Source organism: Zootoca vivipara, chromosome 9 (genome assembly GCF_963506605.1).
Source record: "Zootoca vivipara chromosome 9, rZooViv1.1, whole genome shotgun sequence".
Classification (NCBI taxonomy): domain Eukaryota; kingdom Metazoa; phylum Chordata; class Lepidosauria; order Squamata; family Lacertidae; genus Zootoca; species Zootoca vivipara.
In genome coordinates this window covers 22969114-22988897 of record NC_083284.1, presented here as the reverse complement: position 1 = coordinate 22988897, position 19784 = coordinate 22969114, and the positions used below count along the sequence as shown (strand labels likewise).

The following is a 19784-nucleotide window of genomic DNA, read 5'->3' as shown; positions in this document are numbered from 1 at the left end:
AAGCATAAGAAATGCACGGAATTGACAAACAAGGCCAAGAGACGTTGCCTAGGCAAGGCGTTTGCGCTTTCTGAGCCAAGGGATAGCCTTATCAGCAGAACCCATTTGATGGTTGTCCACAGTTCCCTATGCACCCCAACACTCTCTGAACAGCTTGACACTAGATGCCTCCTCTATGAAATTGCAATTCCTTTCATGCCATGAGCAGCATTTCTCCTCCGAAGTGTGCTGATCACTTCCTAAAGTAAACTCCCAAAGACCATTATCGCAGAGCAGAGCAAATGTCGATGGTATGTTATACAAAAGAATAAAATAAATACTTGGTCAGCAGTGGGACTCTCCCTTGTTTTCCTTTTCTTCGCTCTTTTTGTCTTTCTCTGTCCTAGCACATGCCGTACCTCACTTCAAGAGTGCTTGAAGTGGCTTCATTTCTTCTGAAGTTGGGGGGGGGGGGAGAGACTGGTGCTTCTGAGGCACCACTGCCGCTTATCAGTTTACTATTGCAAAATTTGACTATATAGAGAGGGAGGGAGAGACAGCAGGTTTTGTTGCTTTTGAGTTGTGAGGTTCTACGTTACAGGGATAACAGTCCCAAAGAGAGCACTGTTCATAGTTCTACCCCTTGTCCACATCTGTATTCTTTACTGCAGTTTTATAGCAGATGAGAGGCCACTTCAGAAAATAGGGTACAGTCATCTGGCCAGAGTTTTATTTCTCATTCATTCCGGGGGCGGGGGGAGGTTAAGCAGACACTTAACTATCACTCATTAAAATGAATGTGACTTCAGAGCACTTAAGGCTGGCTGTATCATACCCATTGCATTTGAGTGCACACCTAAATTGCAACACATAAGTAAGGCGCATGTGTCTTTTAGTGCGCAAGGGAACAGCTGCAAGGTCATGTCTGCAAGTAAGGAACGTGGAAAAATGTGTGTGTGTGTTGCCATGTGTGCACTCACAAATCAAGGAGTTGCTACTTTGTACTAGGCTAGACTGTGTGTCCATATAGCCCAGAACTGTGTACTTGGACTGGTAGCAGTTGTCTAGGACATACACATGCACACACACACAGAGAGAGAGAGAGAGACAGTATATATTGGAATAGAATTTAACCACTGACATAGAGGGAAGGAGTGAGCTTGCACCAAGAAGCTATGCAACGGTAATGGTGAGATATTGCCACCTTGCAGGTTGGGGGACTCAATGTGTGACCAACCCAGTAACACTCTGGGTTGCATCCCACAGTTTGCAATGCCGAACACAGGCATGCTTTATGGACTAGAATGCTGTGGTGTTCAAATGTCCTGAATTCGTTTGCTGACAGTAAGAGCCAAGGTAATGCTTTTGGCAAGCTTAGCCCTTAGCAGAGTTTTATTTCTTCGTAAGTATTTGAGTAATTTTAGGTATAAAAAGATGTGGCTAGTGGATGCAGACTTTTTGGCAGCAAATATAGCGCAGCATAGTGCTGTTTGTAGAGTGTTACTGTTTAATGTCATGGTTCAGTAAAGAAGCTGTATATTTTATCACGAAAATAGTATTCTTCATCTTAAAAAAAGAATGAAAATAGCCCTACAGTGAGTATTAAATTTCATGTCTAGTAGAGAAATAATCCTCTAGGGTTAGTCCACTGGGCAGATATATTAGACATAGATGGTGTCATCATTATAGAGGAAGTAAAGCTCTAAAATAGATGCTGTCTGTCTTCCCTTATTTCCCCCTATGTTATGTTTAATTGTTGTACCCAAAGGATGCAGTATCAATCAAACTGAAGAGGGTAGCCGCATATATAAGTTGCAATTGCCTTGTGGTGCTATTTGCTTTGTTCCTATCTCCTTGGTTGCCACACGTATATGCTATTTTTCTTAGCTTGTGTACAATATGGGTACGTAAGATTGTTATCTGCTGTGAAGCTTTGCAGCTGAGATTTCTTTCCTACAGTGGTAGAAGAGAGGAGGATAACCTTTCTACTGAGTCAAGGAGGAAGCTGTAAATGAGGCTTTCGATGGCAGTTTCCCTGTGTGATTTGCATCAAGTTGCCATATTTCAAGTAGAAGGGATATGTGCTTTGATTACACAAAACATCTCAGGCAACCAGTAGCACCCATTCTGCATAGTCTAGCATCCAGTTGTTCATTGAAAACTGGCAGATGATATGTGGGTGCTGCGTTGAGTAATATCTCAGAGATACCAAAAACGCTTGTCACCGTGATGAATGGAATGTGTGTGTTGGGGGAGAGCTTGTATTATGTGTGGCCCCATGGGAGTTAGAGCATAAAATAGCTTGGAGTTTGTCAGAGAAACAATGTTTACTCTTTTTTTTCAAATAATTTTTATTCCTTTTCCAATATTGCCAAAATACAAAAACAACATTACAAAGACAAAAAAAAACATAAAAAAGAAAAACATCATTTATTACATTTTACTTAACATTGTTGACTTCCTCGATTCCCCTCTCACTGGGTCCATTTTAGAATTCCATTTAAGCAATTTCCATCTTATATCTTAATTCAATCTAATACCTTTTATCATTATCTTTCAATTATTTTATTCTAAAAACATCAACTATATTCCACCAATAATTAATCAATTAATCCATTCAAAAATTTACTTCCCATCCTTCAATCTTCTATTTCTCCCTTTAGCCTAAATTTTATTACCAAAGATTTCCCATAAATTCAAATAATAATTCTAATAAACAATGTTTACTCTTAATGGAAATGGGAGATTGCGCTCAATGCTGGATGAAGGCCTTGTGTTGCTAAAGGGCATTGTTTCATCTTTATTTTCTTGTTTCTTGTCTCCATTTAAAAGTCCAGGGATTCTATCAAGTTGAATGATCTGAAATCAGAAGTGTCACCGAGGATCTCAGCTGAAGATTTGATCGACTTGTGTGAACTGACAGGACCTGGTCATTTCAAGACTCCAACAAAGAAAACAAAATCTAGCAAGCCCAAGCTGCTTATCGTTGACATCCGTAACAGCGAGGAGTATCCTAAATGGAAAAGCCATAGATTAATCGTTACTATATGCATTGCCAGTTTCAACCAAAAGCGCTACATTGCTGCAACAGGGAGTCTGGTGAAATGGGGAGAAGATTTTTGGCCTGGCTTCTTTCTCCCTGGCATCTAATTTTCTATGTTTACAGATTATTTTACTTGGTGGAGCATTTGCTCACATGAGCCACCTGCCTGCAGTCTGAAGTTCTAAAGCCTAGGTGCAGGTTGAGCATCTCAATGAGGACTAGGCTGTAATATACATGCTAGAGAGAAGCATAATGAATTACTTCCGCATCTTATTGAGGATGTAGAAAGTGTACTCAGGAGATGCACTCAACATCTGTCAGGAGGTGTGCACCAGCATTCTGCCCCACTGGAAGTTTCCAGGTTATATTCAAGGACAGTCCCGTTCAGAGAAGGTGCAGTAACCTAGTCTGGAAATTACAGAAGATCAGCATTGCATGGTCTGACTTGTCCAGAAACGGGGGGGGGGGGGAGCAAGATGGAAAAATGCACTCCTCGCAACAACCCTGACCTGCTTCTCAGGAGCTAGTGCTGCATCAGTGAGGCCTCCATGTGTCTTACTTGATCAGAAAGGGTCCCTCCAAAAAACATTAATCACAGCCAAGCTAATCACCTCTAAACCGCAGGCGCTGTCTACCAACATCACCTCCAGTTTGTCTAGATTCAATTTATTCTGGTCTCCCTTGTGCAGACTCTGAAAACTGGTTCAGGATCTGTAACCCAGAGCTACAGATGATCACTATGAATATTAGTGTTATAAGACATATAGATATTAGATAGCATTGGTGATAGCACTTGAAATCTTGCAGAAGCCAGGGAACTGGCATAGCCTTCCCAGTAGTCACCTGTTGAGTCATATCAGACAGAAATAAGTTACCTTTGATTGTTATCCTGAAAGTTATCCTTTGAGCTCAGCTACATCATAACTTTATATAAGCAAAATGGAACAGTTATAGCTTGAAAATATGCCAAAAACCCAACCTTCGGTGGTCAAAGAAGCATGAAAGTATATTTATTTCTCCTGTATGTTTATCAATTTCATACACCAGTAGAAATTTCCAGTCAATCATAGGCTTCAGTGTCAAAAGCTCTTTCTTGTTTAGTCTTCTGAGGTTTTTCTCCTGAAAGAGTTTAATATTTAAGCCGAATGCATTCATAGCAAAGCTGTTTAATTTTGCCTTCCCTTTTCCCTGGCATGTTGAGTGTGGGAAACCAGTAGAAATCTGAGCAGGTTTGCTAGTAATAACTATTAATTGTAATTTAATGCACCTATTCAATTCAAGGCAAGGGAAATAAACTTTTTAAAACTAGGCCCTCCAGATGGTGTGATTAAATGTTTATTAATAAAGTTTGGGTTTTAGTCCAAGAAATAAACAGGAAGCAACATTTTCCAGAAGAGGCTAAACATTGCATGTTTAGATTTGTTCAGATAGGATGAGCTACAGGTCTAGAGTGGATAACTGCATTGCATGTTTAATTACACATTACTGAAACATAAAGTGCACTCCTACTCGTTTCTGCACTTTCTGCTCCATTGCAAACACAGTTTGTTGTGTCATCGAAATGGAGAAACTTGTTAAACCTAACTATAGTTCACATCCAAGCCATAACTGGAAACCACTATTTGAATGGTATGAGCATAGAGCACTTTCCTGATGGACAGTCAGTGTTGCTGAGTTGTGTTGCCAGCCTGTAGCTGTGCTAGTTGTTACACCCCTCTGCGTACCCATGTAATTCCTGCTAGCTGTTTCCTAGGTCTTTGCCATACCCCTCTAAGCACTTCAGGAAAAGAGAAGGCAGACGGCCACTTAGTGCATTTTCCTTCACATAATTTAATGGAAAACACGCACTCTGCAGGGTCTAGCAACAGGTGTCCTATTTCTTTTAGCGGTGTTTTCCACTTGGAAGCTAAGGGGTTACTGAAATACAATCTGGTGGTTGTTGTAAGTTTGAGAGGCTTTTCTTTTTTCCAGTTTTATAAGGTGAAGCTTCCTGGTAAAAGGGTAATGTTGTCTATGCTATGCTTGGTTGCTTGCTTGTTTTTTGGATTTTTTTAAAAGGTAACATCTAGGTGATATTTTTATTTCAATAGAAAGGCAGCAGTTTTGTCTACAATTCATTTCAGTAAGCATGTTGCAAAAACATGAGTTCTGGTCCATTCATTTCATGGAAGTTTCCAGCAAAATTTCTTCATGGTCCTATAACCTCCTTTGCATAAATTTCTAACTTTTGTAATCATCTCAGCAATGGAGTGGTTATGATAACCAGCTAAGTTGAGAAAGAATCCAAAAGACATTTTGAAGTGTGCATAGTGAAATACTAATGCAACTACTTTAATTTTAAAAAGTAACTGTATTTAACCTTCTTAAGGTTAAAGTCATTTTTCTCCTTGTCGTGTCTTACAATTATCATGTCATATTGAAATATATACATTGACTCCATAGATTTATGGGTCTGTAAGTTTTGGAATGCAAGAAATAGTTATTCCTTCCAGTTAGAAATTAATGAACTATGCTAACTAAGTGGGATGGTTTAGTTTATTGGTGATCTTGAAAACTTCATACTTCCCGCAGTATAAATTTTTCAGTCATGCAGATGGAAGTGTTCAAATGAATTATTTTTAAAGGAATCTGTTAATCTTAGATTAATTCTAAGCCTTTCCAAGGCAATTTATGCTAGATCCAGGAATAAAAAGTAGCATTGTTTGGCACCCGATACTCTTGAAGACATAACAGGAGCGCGAGATGAAAAACCATGACTATTTGACCACCACAAATCATACTTGAAAATGTTTTCTGTAAAATGCGTATTGAATGCATATCACTTGCATGAATGCAGAAGCTAACTTTTTTGCACTTACAATGAATGAAAAGGTAACCAATAACTTTAAAAAGGTCTTAACATGGGGGTAACCAACTGGTGGCCCAAGACCATATTCCAGCTCCTAGACCACTGGTCCTGTTAGCTAGACCACTGGTCCTGTTAGGATGGTGGGAGTTGTAGTCCCAAAACATCTGGAGGGCCGAGTTTGCCTATGCCTGTCCTAGAGGCTTCACATCTGGCCCCATCGTGGTCCCTGATCCTAAGGATCTCTTCATCTTACTATGTCATTGATTGTGGGCAATCTCATATTTTTAGCACCCAAGCTTCAATGTTTGCTACCTCCCTATCAGGTAACAGCTTTTGTTGCAAATGCAACATATCTAGGTGTGTATGGACTTTGTTTCTTATTCAGGCTCTTTCTTCCATAGAAGAGAGCTATGGCAGTGCCAGTGCTTTGCGAGTACAGTACATGGTGCTAAAGTCAATCCCTAGCATGTCCACCTTAGGGCTGGGAAGGATCCCTGTCAGTTAAAAGCCCTGGAGAACTGTTGCAAATTATTATGGACAATAGTAAGCTCGATGGACTAATGGCCTGACTCAATATAAGGCCACTTCCTATTACTTGCTCGGGGCTTTTTAAACTCTCATCCCACGCGAACAGTCAACATTTGCAGACCGCTCTCCTTTTGAACTTCAGCCACTCATTCAGAGGTGCAGCAAAAGGCTCTATCTGTGTGACTGTCTAGGGCAGGCATAGGCAACGTTGGCTCTCCAGATGTTTTGGAACTACAACTCCCATGATCCCTAGCTAACAGGCCCAGTGGTCAGGGATCATGGGAGTTGTAGTTCCAAAACATCTGGAGAGCCAACGTTGCCTATGCCTGGTCTAGGGAGTGGTGGCCCAGGAGAGGGCATTTTCTGTGACAGACCCCAAGTTGTGGAATTCCTTCCCCAAAGAGGTGTGCCTGGCACTTCCATGGTGCAGTGTACAGTTGGGTGTTGAAAACACCTCTTTATCCTGGTCTTTCACAACTGAAACAAGTGTTTTCAGGACCCACCTTATTCCTGTGACTGTGATTGGTTTTTAATATACATTTTTAATTGCCATAACCACCCCAGACACCCTAAGGTGAAGGTCGGGTACGAAATTGAATAAATGATGACAATATTCAGAGCTTGGTTTTCCTCTCTTCCTCCTTGATTTCCTTAATGGGCCCACTTCTTGCACAGCTTTAATCGAGGGCATATATCTGGCAGCATCAACATCCCATTTGGATCGGCATTCACTGCTGAAGGAGACCTCATCCAGTGCCCTGCTACTTCCACTCTCCAGAGCTTTAAAGGGAGAGTTGTCGTGGTTGTAGGACACGTGGCAAAGAATGCAGCACAGGTAAGTTTTTTATGATGGCATCTATATTATCAAGGATGAGAAGGTTTAACAATAACATTTAGTGAGTGGTGCGGTAGTGTGTAATTTTCTGGACAGAATTCTACAGAAATAAAGACTTGGTCTGGACATACAACTTCCCCCCCCCATACTTTATTGAGTCATTGTGAAATTCTACAATTATACAGGTATTCCATCACAGTTACAGAATAAAATCATTATACTTTGCAGATTTAACAAGTTCTTGTCTCTTATTTCCTTCTTCATCTGTTGTTGACCCTAAATCCATTGAGAAATAAAAAGGTCGTTTTGACCTCTTCATACTCTACCAAAAAAACCAACATAAATCTGTACCATATATGATATATGACTAATTGCATTTTAAACATCTTTTTCATTTCCTCGTAAATTTTGTTCCGAAAATCTTTTTATCTTATGGCAGCCCCACCACATATGTATCATGTCTCCTCTTGCGTCCCCACACCTCCAAGATACATCTGCTATACTTTGATACATTTTAGATAATTTGGACATACAACTTTTTAGATTACTGGGATATTAATATGTATCTCATGTATGAAACCAGTTCCATGATAGACATGGAAGAGTGTCGCTGAAATTTATTCCCTTATGTTATTGTGTGTGGTTTTGCTATGGTTGACTTTTGTATTTCTTCTGTGGTTTTGGCTGTTAAATGTTCCACTGATTTCACTGAAGCTTTTATTCATTGTGTTTTATGAGTGTTGTGTTTTATGAGCTGTTGTAAACTGCCCTGAAAAATTTTAATTGGAGGGTGGTATTGCAGTGTTTTGAATATGTTAATACATAATGGATTGGCAGCAGTAACTCACAACAACAGACGGAGTCTTGGGGTGGTGGGTTTAATTTACTAGTTCCCGGGGTGTTTCAACACTGGTGTTACAATTCTGTCAGTTTTTACTTGATTTGTGTGTTAAGGGTAACTGCACACATTCGCTTAAAATCAGAGCAGGTCTGGTTTTATGAATGTCTCAAAGCACTTGTTACAGGTAGGTAGCCGTGTTGGTCTGCTATAGTCGAAACAAAATAAAAAAACTGGAAGGACTTTTTTATTTTGTTTCAAAGCACTTGCTTATTGACAGTCTTCAGATAGCTAGATTATGTCTGTGAGCAGGTTTCCCCCATCTCTTTCTTGTGTGGCACAAACTCTCTAGTTGAAGGACCCTTTTTTACTTGGGCAATGGAATTCACATGGTTTCCAGCATCACTAAAGTAGCTCAGAGAATGTGAAAGTGGCCTCTTCGCCTGGTCAACAAACAAGGAAACCAGCAAAACAACTTGCCCAAGATGAGTGAACAGAAACATCTCTGCTTTCTTTCTTTTTTGGGGGGGGGGGAATATTGCAATGGCCGGTATGGTGGTGTTGTTGTTTAGTCATTTAGTCAAGTCTGACTCTTCATGACCCCGTGGACCAGAGCACGCCAGGCACTCCTGTCTTCCACTGCCTCCCACAGTTTGGTCAAACTCATTTTAGACCACATTACTAAATGCATAGTGAGTTAATTGCATCTACTAAGAGCACTAATTCTGAAGAATTGTCATATTTCTATTAATACACTTAAACTTGCAAGCTGACTCTGTGATCTGAAATGACAGGGTTGTCCTTTTGCAGTGCAGAAGTAATCCTCTTAATGTGAAAAAGAAGCTCAGGCTTAACTTTATTAATCTGTTGACAATAATAATTAGCCATTCTTGTCTCTGTTACTCTGGGAACAGCATTTTCTTGGACACAACTTTAGAAGCTCAGGCCAGGAGGGTGATTATGAAGCTAAATGAACTTTTTACCCTACAGTGTTTTTCTAGCTGTCTGTGGTTATGGCACATGAACTTCTGATCATCACAGCCATTTGTTTTTGGCCTGAAAAGTTACCAAAATGTTACTATCTCATTTTCTGGAACAATTTTTAAATACCTCGTTCCAAATACCAAAATATCACAATTCTTGCTAGCACAGAGAAATATTCGCCATTAGGGAGAGATGGGCAACCAACTCCAAACAAAAAGTCAAAGTCGGAGTCATGATTTTGCACGAGGTTTTGTTGGCATATTATAAAGCACAAGGAAACAGACACGTTCTTGGCAAATGTCTCTTTCCCTTATGAAACTGACGTGTTTCCAAATGTGCATAGTGACCCTTCCATGTGGGAACTGTTCCTTTGGCTGACAGCAAAAGAAAGTATCTTGGTTTACATCACAATGATCATTGTAGAGTATTTTCGGTGCTTTCTAATTACGTACTGAATCTACCGTGTTTCTCCTAAAATAAGACACGTCTTATATTCATTTTTCCTCCAAAAAAAACACCACGGCTTATTTTCAGGGGATGTCTTATTTTGCACAGCAAGCAAGCTGCTTTTTGGGGCGCAGCTACGGTGTCTGCTGAAGACAACTCTTGACTCGGCCCAAGGAAAGGCCGGCCCAGCCTCAGCAGCGACCTTCCCTCCAGCTACCATACTGACAGGGTGAGGGTGGAAGCAGCTCGCTCCACCTTTTCCCATGAACCTGCCCTGCTGCCGGTGCCTGGAAGCCCCGAGCTCGTCTGACCCTGCTGCCCTGACCCGGGACGCTTCGCCCTCTGTCGCATTCCGGAGGCCAGAGCTTGGGAACCAGGCAGAGTGAGAGCGGAACGGGCATGCCGAGGGGAAGGCAGGGGCCACAGGCTCCCGCGGCGGCTCTGGTTCCTTTCAGAGAGAGAGAGCCTCTCATCGGGCGCAGAACCTGCCTCGCAGCAGCACGTCCAGAGTGGACCATGTCCACAGAAAGGCATTTGCGAACCAATTTAGGGCACAAGAAGGAGGAAAGTGGTTGTGCCCGATTAAGGTTGGGCTAGACCGAGGGAGCGGCGCAGGGACCGCTTGAGCAGGCAAAGCAGGGCGTGAGAGGGCCGGCCACACCTCGGCGCGTTTTTCTCCTCGACGCCTCAGCGAGAGGTGACCGTGCGTGCGCGCACCAACGCCGCTGACCGGAGCAACCCCACCGCCGCGCGCTCTCCCCATTGCCGCCTGCTTTGTGGGGCTCGCCTCCTCCACTCATCCCGTCGCGCTGCTTCTCCCCTTTCGCTTCGCCTGGCGCTCACGCGGCAGGCAGCGGCGGCGGTGCCTGAGGGAAAAGCGCCGCCGCCGCCTGCCGCATGAGCGCTGGGCGAAGCGAAAGGGGAGAAGCAGCGCGGCAGGGTGAGTGGAGGAGGAGAGCGCCACAAAGCAGGCGGCAATGGGGCGAGCGCACAGTGGTGGGGCTGCTCCGGTCGGTGGCGCTGGTGTGCGCATGCACGGTCACCTCTCGCTGAGGTGTCGAGGAGAAAAACGCGCCGAGGTGTGGCCGGCCCTCTCACGCCCTGCTTCACCTGCTCAAGCAGGCTGATCGGGCACCTCTTCACTACCGCCGCAGCGCTCAGGGCGCTCGTCCCCAGTCGCCCACGCAGATCCCGGGCTTCACCTGCAGCCGCAGCTGCCTCTCACCAGGCTCTTCGCGCTGCGCTGCGCTCCCCGAAGCGGCTCCCACCCCCGGCTTATTTTCGGGGGATGTCTTATATTTATTCTACTAATGAAAAGCCTGACATGGCTTATTTTTGAGGACCGTCTTATTTTAGGAGAAACACGGTATGCACCCATCATTGCACAGTGGATGCATGAAATAGTTTTCCAAGACGTTTGGTGGGATCCCCTCCCCATGAAAGGCGTCTCTGGGAGGCTCAGCCAAGAGTGGAGCAACAACAGGGACTGTTTAAGCTTTTCCCAATGGACCATGGTTTCATGCTTTTCTCCACATCATTTCTCATGCCTGGAACCTGAGGGTGCACAGCAGTGCAGCTGGAAAGGGTTAAGCTCCCTCTCCTTCCTGCACTCCCAACTGCAGCCAGCCAAAAAACAGTGATCAGGCATCGTATTTTTGCGTTAAATCACGCCAAGTGGGGTGAAATGAGGGAGCAACGATGAGCAAACTTAACTCCACCTCCCATCACTGTTGGCCTCCACAGGTTGGAGGAATAACATCTTCATCTTTGGTGGAGAGCCTGGTCTGCTTTTGTAGGCTACCTAGGTAAAGGGTAAAGGGGCCCCTGACAAATCAGGTCCAGTCGTGTCCGACTCTGGGGTTGCGGCGCTCATCTCACTCTATAGGCCGAGGGAGCTGGCGTTTGTCCGCAGACAGCTTCCGGGTCATGTGGCCAGCATGACAAAGCTGCTTCTGGCGAACCAGAGCAGCGCATGGAAACGCCGTTTACTTTCACGCTGGAGTGCTACCTATTTATCTACTTGCACTTTGATGTGCTTTCGAACTGCTGGGTGGGCAGGAGCTGGGTACTAGGAAGATTTAAAACCCTGTTGCATCATGTGGGGAGCCAACCTGGGTAGAGCAATCCCGTTCCCTCCCCCCCACACACACACACTATACCTCAAATTCATGCAGGGCAACAGGAGACAGAGCCAGCATTTGCATCCTTGTTTTCCCCCTTCATACATTGATTCAGCACAGAAATAGGGTGCCTGAATAAGACTGTAGCTTTGTGTCATTTTAAAACAGGCATCAGGAAAAGGTTACACATCTGCCATAGTTTGGACCCAGTGGCGTTCAATTTTGCTCCCCTTTGCCCTCAAAACCAAGAACGGTGTTGAAAGATAAGTACATAGAAACCTTGTTGGTTTCCAAAAGGCTTTGAATGTTTTGCTGTTTGATTCGTTTAGCGCATTTGTTGATTCTGCTTCCTTATTAGAAACCCTTGTAGTATTCTTGCAATTGTATCAACGGACGCTTCACCAAGTATATTGTCAAGGTGGTGGGAAGGCGGGACAGGCTGTATAAATAAAGTTAGGATTATTTTGCAGCTTAGGTAAGAAGACCCTGTGAACTGCTTCCTTCCACCCGAGCTGACTGTGTTGATTTTATGCAAACACAACATAAATTGTTACAGCAAGTTACAGTACTAACTAAGCAGTCTTTGGTGGTGGCGAGATCTTTCCACTTTGAAAAGTTGGAAGAACTGTTTAATAAATACTTGTACATTTTTAAGTAAACAGTTTGATCTGCGGTAAGTGTGGTCAAATTTAAAGTAGTTAAGCTAGAAATGTTCTCTTTTGGCGTATGCTGGCCTGTGGTAGCCTTATCTCTTATCATATTTTTCCATCTCTGGATGAATGGGAACTTTAAACTCCTTGTGCTTTAGACTCTTATACCTGTCAGTTTATACTTGAAATTATGGAGTGGAAAGTGTACATTCCTCACCAATTGAGCATGCAAGGAATTCTTCCTTGATCTTGAGTGAAAAGTGCATTTTTACCATACTCTGTTCCTCACTACTTATCTCCCTCATTACCATCATATTTCAGGGTTGGTACAGCTGCAAACCACATCTAAGAAACATGTTTCCAGTACCATTGATCACCAGAGGAACTTTACTGTTTGACTTTGTTAAATAAGTAGTCATCTACAAAACTAATAGGGATCCAAGAGTGTGCACCATGGTGTGTGAAATCAATGCAGAACAGCCAGTAGCTTAATACATTTAGGTGGCCCCATGCGTATCAGATTTTCTACCCACACTGATGACTTCTGAACAGGTTTTCTGGACCTTTCTGGTCCAAAGTGATTTTACTGGACAATTTAGTACAGTGGTACCTCTACTTACGAATGTTTCTACTTACGAACGGAGCTCCGCCCGCCATCTTGGATGCGGTTTAGATAGGATTTTTTCTACTTACGAATTTTTAGATAGGGTTGCTTCGACGTACGAATTTTTTCTCCCAATGCATTACTATGGGATTCGACTTACAATTTTTTTTCGACTTACGAATGTGCGTTCGGAACGCATTAAATTCGTAAGTAGAGGTACCACTCTAATTGGTGTTTAACTGCTGTTGTTTTTAACTTGTGATGTTACTATTGGTTTGTGCATTTGAGCTGTTTGAGTCTGTTGATACTGGATTGTATCCAACATTAGTCATGCTCGAGAGCAGACACATGAACATGACTAAACTAGGTCCATTCATGTGAACAGGTCTACTTAGTAAAATTTAGTAGAATGCCACCCATTGTTTTTAATTCTGCTTTTATAGTGGGCTCTGGTCAAATAATGTTTACTCAAAGTAGACCCACTGAAATCAATGGGTCCCAATCAGTCATGGCCATTAATTTTTGCTGGGTCTACTCTGAGTAAATATTAGTTGACTACAGCTCTATATTTTTAGATTTCTTGGTGGTTTTAGGGTATTATGGTGTTATATACTTTTAAATGTTTGCAGTTAGCTAATTGAATTAAAGGGGCCTACATTTTATAAGTGCCTGGAAATCATGATCTCAGTGAAATATTGTCAATTCTTAAAATGGGGTTGCGTGCTAATAGGGCATTGAAGGATTGCTTTACCTCATTCTGGATTTCTTGTATAAGAACATATTGGACCGTAGTTACTTAAACATTACCATTGAATTAAGTCATTTAACAATATGCTCCCAAGAAACCCCAAGATCCAATGCATGATGTAGAAAAGTACCATCGTTTTTCTTCCACTGCATTTTTTAGCCTAACCCCCCTTCCCAAATCTTACATTTTTTCCCTTACCATACACTTGTCTATAAGAGAAATGAAGTGCCAGGATTTGGCCTCAGTCCACTTACTGCTCAACAGTTTTCCCCTCCCTTAATGGAATCTCCATTGTATACACTTCAAGTGCATGGTGTGTCTATTGTGCCAACATACATGAAAGATGTTAAGTTTTACTGCTCTCAGCAGTCTGGACATAAACATAATTTGACCCTACCTTCTATTGAGAAACGTGATAGTTAGTAAGAACTATAAACACAAGATTTTAGCGTCTGATACATGAGTATAACAAGAAGTCGGAGCTATACGTTCTAAAGCAGATAAATGTATTCGGGAGAAAAAGTTTTAAAATGAATAACGATCAGTGGTTAGCCTTAAAGGGGCTTTGATGGTATCCAGGCTGCCCTGGACATTCCTCCCCAAGCAATGAGAGGAAGAGGTGGGAAAAGCAGTCAAGGAAGCCCCTGTCTTCCTGGCAACAGCAAGTGGGCAGGACAGTTGGGGGGGGGTCCAGCCAGCCATTATTAGCACAAGGACCAAGGAACTGGATGGAGATCAAGAAGGCTTGAATAGCTACAGTACTATGTTGGCAAGGTGACGTTGCCGCACCTGACACCATTTGAGACCCTGGATGTCTCCCAACTTGCCTCTGGAATTTTGCAGCACTTTAAGAAAGAGAGGGAAGGGGCTAGGGAAGAGACCAACCTGCTGGCTCTTGTCTTTAAAGGTAAAGGGATCCCTGACCATTAGGTCCATTCGCGGACGACTCTGAGGACAACTCTAGCAGTTTTACTTTGCAGAAAGTACAGGTGGAGAAGGTGCCATGTCTTTCTAGCAACTGGCATGTGTAGCATCGCCTCTGACAAATGCAGATTTTTATTGGTGTAAGTGAGATCTGATTATGAAACATGGCCTCAGCCATTTATTTGGTGCTATTGGATAGTAACCTAGATGGAGCCTAGACCAGTGTTTCCCAACAAGTGGTCCGCGGACCCCCAGGGGTCCGTGAGCTATGCCAGAGGGGTCCGCAACTTGGCGGAGCCAGAATGGAGGGGCGCTGGCCAGCCTGCCCGCCACCCGCCGCCCAGTGCTCCCCGCGGCTTTTTACAAGAGGATAGCAGGTTTTTGCCCTGCTTCAGGGCGGCAGCGCCCGTTGGCGAGCTTGGCTTTCGCTCGCTTTTTCCTCCCCTCACGAGGCGGAGCAAAGAGAAGCTGAATGAGGCGGAGGCGGAAAGGCTCTTCCCTCCGCCTCATTCAGCTTCTCTTTGCTCCGCCCATGGGCATACCCAGCGCGGGGAAGGGGTGGGCAGTTGCCCCTCCCTAGAAGCAGGGCTGGTGGGCAGAGCCGGAGGCGGAGCACAGCCCAGCGGAGCGCGAGTTCGCCGTTCCCGCCGCGCCGCGTCCTCCCTCCAGCTCCCCGTCGCGCCCTCCGGCAAGGCCAAGCGCGGCGGGGAACCAGAGAGCGTGGCGTTGCGGGAATGCCGAACTCACGCTCCGCTGGGCTGTGCTCCGCCTCCGCCCACCAGCCCCGCAGGCAGCGCTGCTCTTGGCCGGCTTCTTCCTTGGCGCGGGGCAGGCTGGAGGGCGCGGGGCAGGCTGGCCGGAGGGGCAACAACAGCAGCCCAGCAAGCCAAAGGGAAGCGCTGCTGCTGCTACTGCTATGTGGGGCTCGTTCTTCCCGCCCTTGCCCGGAAAGAAGTCCCCAGTCACAGCTTCCTCTCATTTTCCTACGTGCCCGTGGCATGCTTTTAGATGACACTTTGGCATGCTTTTAGGTAATTTTGTGCAGAAATTTAGTGAGCAAACCTCCCCCCCCCATGTCAATGCAAGGGAGCAAAGCATAATAATAATAATAATAATAATAATAATAATAATAGTTTGTTTTTGCTCACCACATTAAACAGCAGCAACTGACTATGCAAAAAATGGCACACATGAAAATGACACTTGCTTAGATTCCCTTTTGCTGACATTCTCAATTTTTATGCACTGAAAGTTTGGGATGTGTTTTCTGTGTTTTCTGAAATTCACTCCCACTGCAAGCTTTCCTAGGCTTGTCAGTCAGTAACATCTCTGAACACAGTGATGCAGTATTGTGAGTACCTGTCCATTTCATTTCTCTCCATTTCCTGATTTTTCCAATCTTAAATTTGGTTGTTTCTTCAGCAATTTGCAAATTTTTCCTTAAAAAAAAACCCCTCAAAAAAACTGCAGCCTTTCAATGCACATTTCTTCTAAAGCTTCTTGTGTGACATTACATTTTTGCAAGTAATTTCTGCATTTTGTATGTTATTTTCACCAATATATTCATTATGAAGCACATGTTTCCCTATTACTTGCATTCTCCTTTGTTTTGGAGGATCACTGCAAAATTTGGATACATGTGGCCCCTCCCCTACTGTGCATTGCCCCCCTGCCCCCCCTAGTTTTGATCCTGGGTACGCCCCTGGCTCCGCCTCGTGAGGGGAGAAAAAGCGCGCGAAAGCCAAGCTCGCCAACGGGCGCTGCCGCCCTGAAGCAGGGCAAAAATCTGCTGTCATGGCTGGAATTAATGGGGGTCCTTGTCACAATAGCGGCTCGATGAGGGGTCCTCGAGAAAATTTTGTTGGGAACCCCTGGCCTAGACATAATCCAATGCGACTGTTTTTGAATTGGGTGGAAAGCCAGGGCTGCTTTCATCGTTATTTATTGTGATTTGTCGCCTTTTCAAATTGCATCCATGGATATATTTCTCTCTCTGGTGAAAATGATACATGCAAGCACATGGTGTCCTTTATCCCATCAATAAATATCTTCCTGAATTCTGTTTACAAGACCACCTAGTTCCATGTCACATTTTACATTCTGTCCCTTTCCACTCAAGCTCTTTGCCATTTCTTTCCTCTGCAGTATTCCTCATCCTTTGGACCACCCAGCTAGCAAAAGGCACTACATTTCATCTGCAGCACTCTGCTGATCTCTCTTTTCTCTCTTACAGCTGATATTTCAGCAGTTGTCACAGATCCTCTCCAGCCTGGTTGCTAAGGGTCTCCCAGCATGAGGGTAGTAATAGCCCTTTGTCCCGTTGGGAGGTTTAAAAGGTCATTTGTCAAAGTTTCAGTGAAATCCTTGTTTTACTACATCATGATTACTTGGGCATTACGGAAGAATAGCCACCGGGCAAGATTTATCAGCTCTGAGCGAGAAGCAAATCTTCAAGACACACAGTTGCCTTTTGGATAAGCGGGAACCAAAGGCACAGCCGTAAAATACATAACTGGAGTTCTGTTGGCTTTTCACTTGAAATTATGAATAGATCTCAAGGGTTGTAGTTCTGTATTCACTGCCCCTTCATATGCAGCTGCAACTACTTGGGAGCAGGTTCCCTTTGGTGTTCAGAGGCATCTCCCAGGTGTGAATACTGTAGTGTAGGGTGACCTTGGGTTCCTTCCAAGCCATTGACAATGAGATAGAAAAGACTGACTTCATCAGCCCAGTTTTTTGTTTGTATATGGGTTAATGCATAAGGAAAAAAGCTTAATAGCAGGGTAGGGTCAAGCATCATAGGAATCGTAGTGGAGACCTTCCACTGTATATTGATAAGGAAATGTGCACAATTCCCTCTTCATGGAAGGTTAATATGCACCTTCTCCATGAGACCTGGTGAATGTGCACAGTGGCTGGTTTTTCTGCACAGTAACTTACATCCCCCTTAACAGATATGCCACCATCAATTACAGTACAAGAGTTGAAGATGATAGGGTTGTTGCCTCAAGGAGTTTACAGTCTAAAATTCAACCCAGAAAGAATAAGGGGAGATTTTGTGTTTTTTATTTCAATTGCTTTGACTTACTTATAATTGGGCCTTGGGATATTGAAAATATAGAATGGATGGATGGATGATTTGGCATTTCAAGGAAAATGTTAGCTTTGAGACCAAATGAAAGCTGATATCCTCTAGTGTTCTGAAAGGCATGGGAGGCAGAAAAGAATAAGGTGCATAGTCAACTGTCAGATGACTGGGGGTGGTGGAACCTGGAAAGGTTGCATGCAGGAGTGCATCGGGACGTGAAGAAATTGCAAGGGTGCGACTATGGAGGACTTTTCCAGTAAGGGCAATTGGTTTGTGTGGGCTAAATGGATGCAAGACAGAGAAGAGATTTAAGAAGACACTCCATGCGATCACAGGCTACAGAAAGCTGAGGGCTAAAATGCACCAATGGAAAGGCCATAAAGGTTGCTTGTAGCCAAAGCAACACAATTCGGGTCCTTGGCAAAGGAAGCAATTTTCTGGTCTGCCCACATTGTTGCTGTGTCGTCCCCTGGGTGACAGTAAAGCCGATGTTTCGCTGGGTTTTCCCCCTTCTCCTGACCACAGATCTGGCAGCAACCTGAATGGAGACACAGACGCCAAGGTTGTTTGGCCTTGGTCTTTGCTAAAGTGGTTTGTTTAGCAGCAGCTACACTCGGTACTCTACATCTGTGTGATCAGCTGTGTCTCTGTTTGCATAGGTATACAGTGTACTTTGATTGTTCACCAGACTCTGCAGCTGGTTCAAGCCCAGCATGAGAAGCTGTGGCGTACAAAAAGATCTGCAGGCAACGGGAGAGGTTTTGACAGAGGGACTGGAAACCTGTGACGCTGCAGTTGCTTCTGGACAATAGCTCCCATCATTCCTGCCCATTGGCCTATCTGGCTAGGACTCATGGAAGCTGGAGTTCAGGATACAGCAGGTTCACCATTTATTTCTTAGGCCATGTCCTGAAGGTACACAACAGGCAGCAATATGGAGGGTATGTGTGAAGAAAGAAAGTATGCTTAGAATCATAGAACTGTAGAGTTGGCAGGTACCCCAGGGGCCATCTAGTCCAACCCCCTGCAATGCAGGAATCTCGGCTAAAGCATCCATGACAGGTGGCCATCCAACCTCTACTTAAAACAGTTTGATTATGCAGCATAAACACAAGGACGGTTGTTGTTTCTCTTTAAACCCAATGAACCCCTCTTTTACTGTTTCGCCTAATCTTTGTACTGTATAGCAATTATCATTATTTTCATTATTATTATTTTATCATTTGTATTCCCCAGCCACTCTGGGCAGCTTCCAGCAATATAAAATCACAATAAAACATCAAACACTAAAAACTTCGCTGTACAGAGTTGCCTTCTGGTGACTTCTGGAAGTCATGTAGTTGTTTCTCTGTTGTTTCTAAGTTAATCCGTTACTCCACAGTAGCTGGTAGGGTGGAAGGCAGGGAGGCCCAACAGTTGGCAGAACCAGAACTAATCACAGGCATAGCCAACAAATTCTAGTTTCCTCCCCCATCCTCCTGACTGCAACACTGCGACAAAGGAGGAAGGCGGCAGCCACAACCTGGACCGGTTGTAAGAAGGCAGGTGGGGGCTGATGGAAGGCAGACTGAGGTTGCTGAGACAGTGCCCCATTTGCCCTAATGAATTAGCCTCCACTGCCATTGCCTGATTTGTATTACAGTGCCTTTTTATTGGGCATCTATTGTCATTTGGGGGCAAGAGACTTCTTCATTTTTGAAGTCTTCATTTCATTTCTTCATTTTTAGCCTGGTGTTGCCTCAGATTCCCATCACCTGTTATCCGATCTGTCTTCCTGCCTTCCTTTTGTTTTTATGCCCAGGATGGAACATGTGTCCTTCAGCACATGTTTCACCACTGATCTATTACCCCTTGCCTTAAGAAAGCAACAACTTTTAATCTTTCATCAGCATAGTAGGGGTTGTTTGTTTGTTTGTTTGTTTGTTTGTTTGTTTGTTTGTTTTTATAGAGAACAGGTAAACCATCAAAATACCTTGAAATAATTTTGTAAAGCAATACTGTGGTTTGATTAATAGGATGATACAGGTATCCCAGCAAGCCACCTTGATCCTTTGTGCTAGTGTGTATGTGCACATTCATAAATGATAGGCATCATCCAGGGCGTAAGATATAGGACATAATACTATACCATTTGAGGACTGGGAAAAA

At 43.9% G+C, this 19784-nt stretch overlaps 1 protein-coding gene across 2 annotated transcripts in view; it reads left to right on the top strand.

Moving 5' to 3' along the window:
- TBCK (TBC1 domain containing kinase) overlaps positions 1–19784 on the top strand; it is a 93399-nt gene that overhangs the window by 71987 nt on the left and 1628 nt on the right. For both annotated transcript variants that reach the window (XM_060278487.1, XM_060278486.1), the window contains exons 24-25: positions 2812–2987; positions 7074–7233. In XM_060278487.1, the coding sequence (XP_060134470.1) occupies positions 2812–2987; positions 7074–7233 (336 nt within the window). The remainder of the gene's footprint in view (positions 1–2811; positions 2988–7073; positions 7234–19784) is intronic.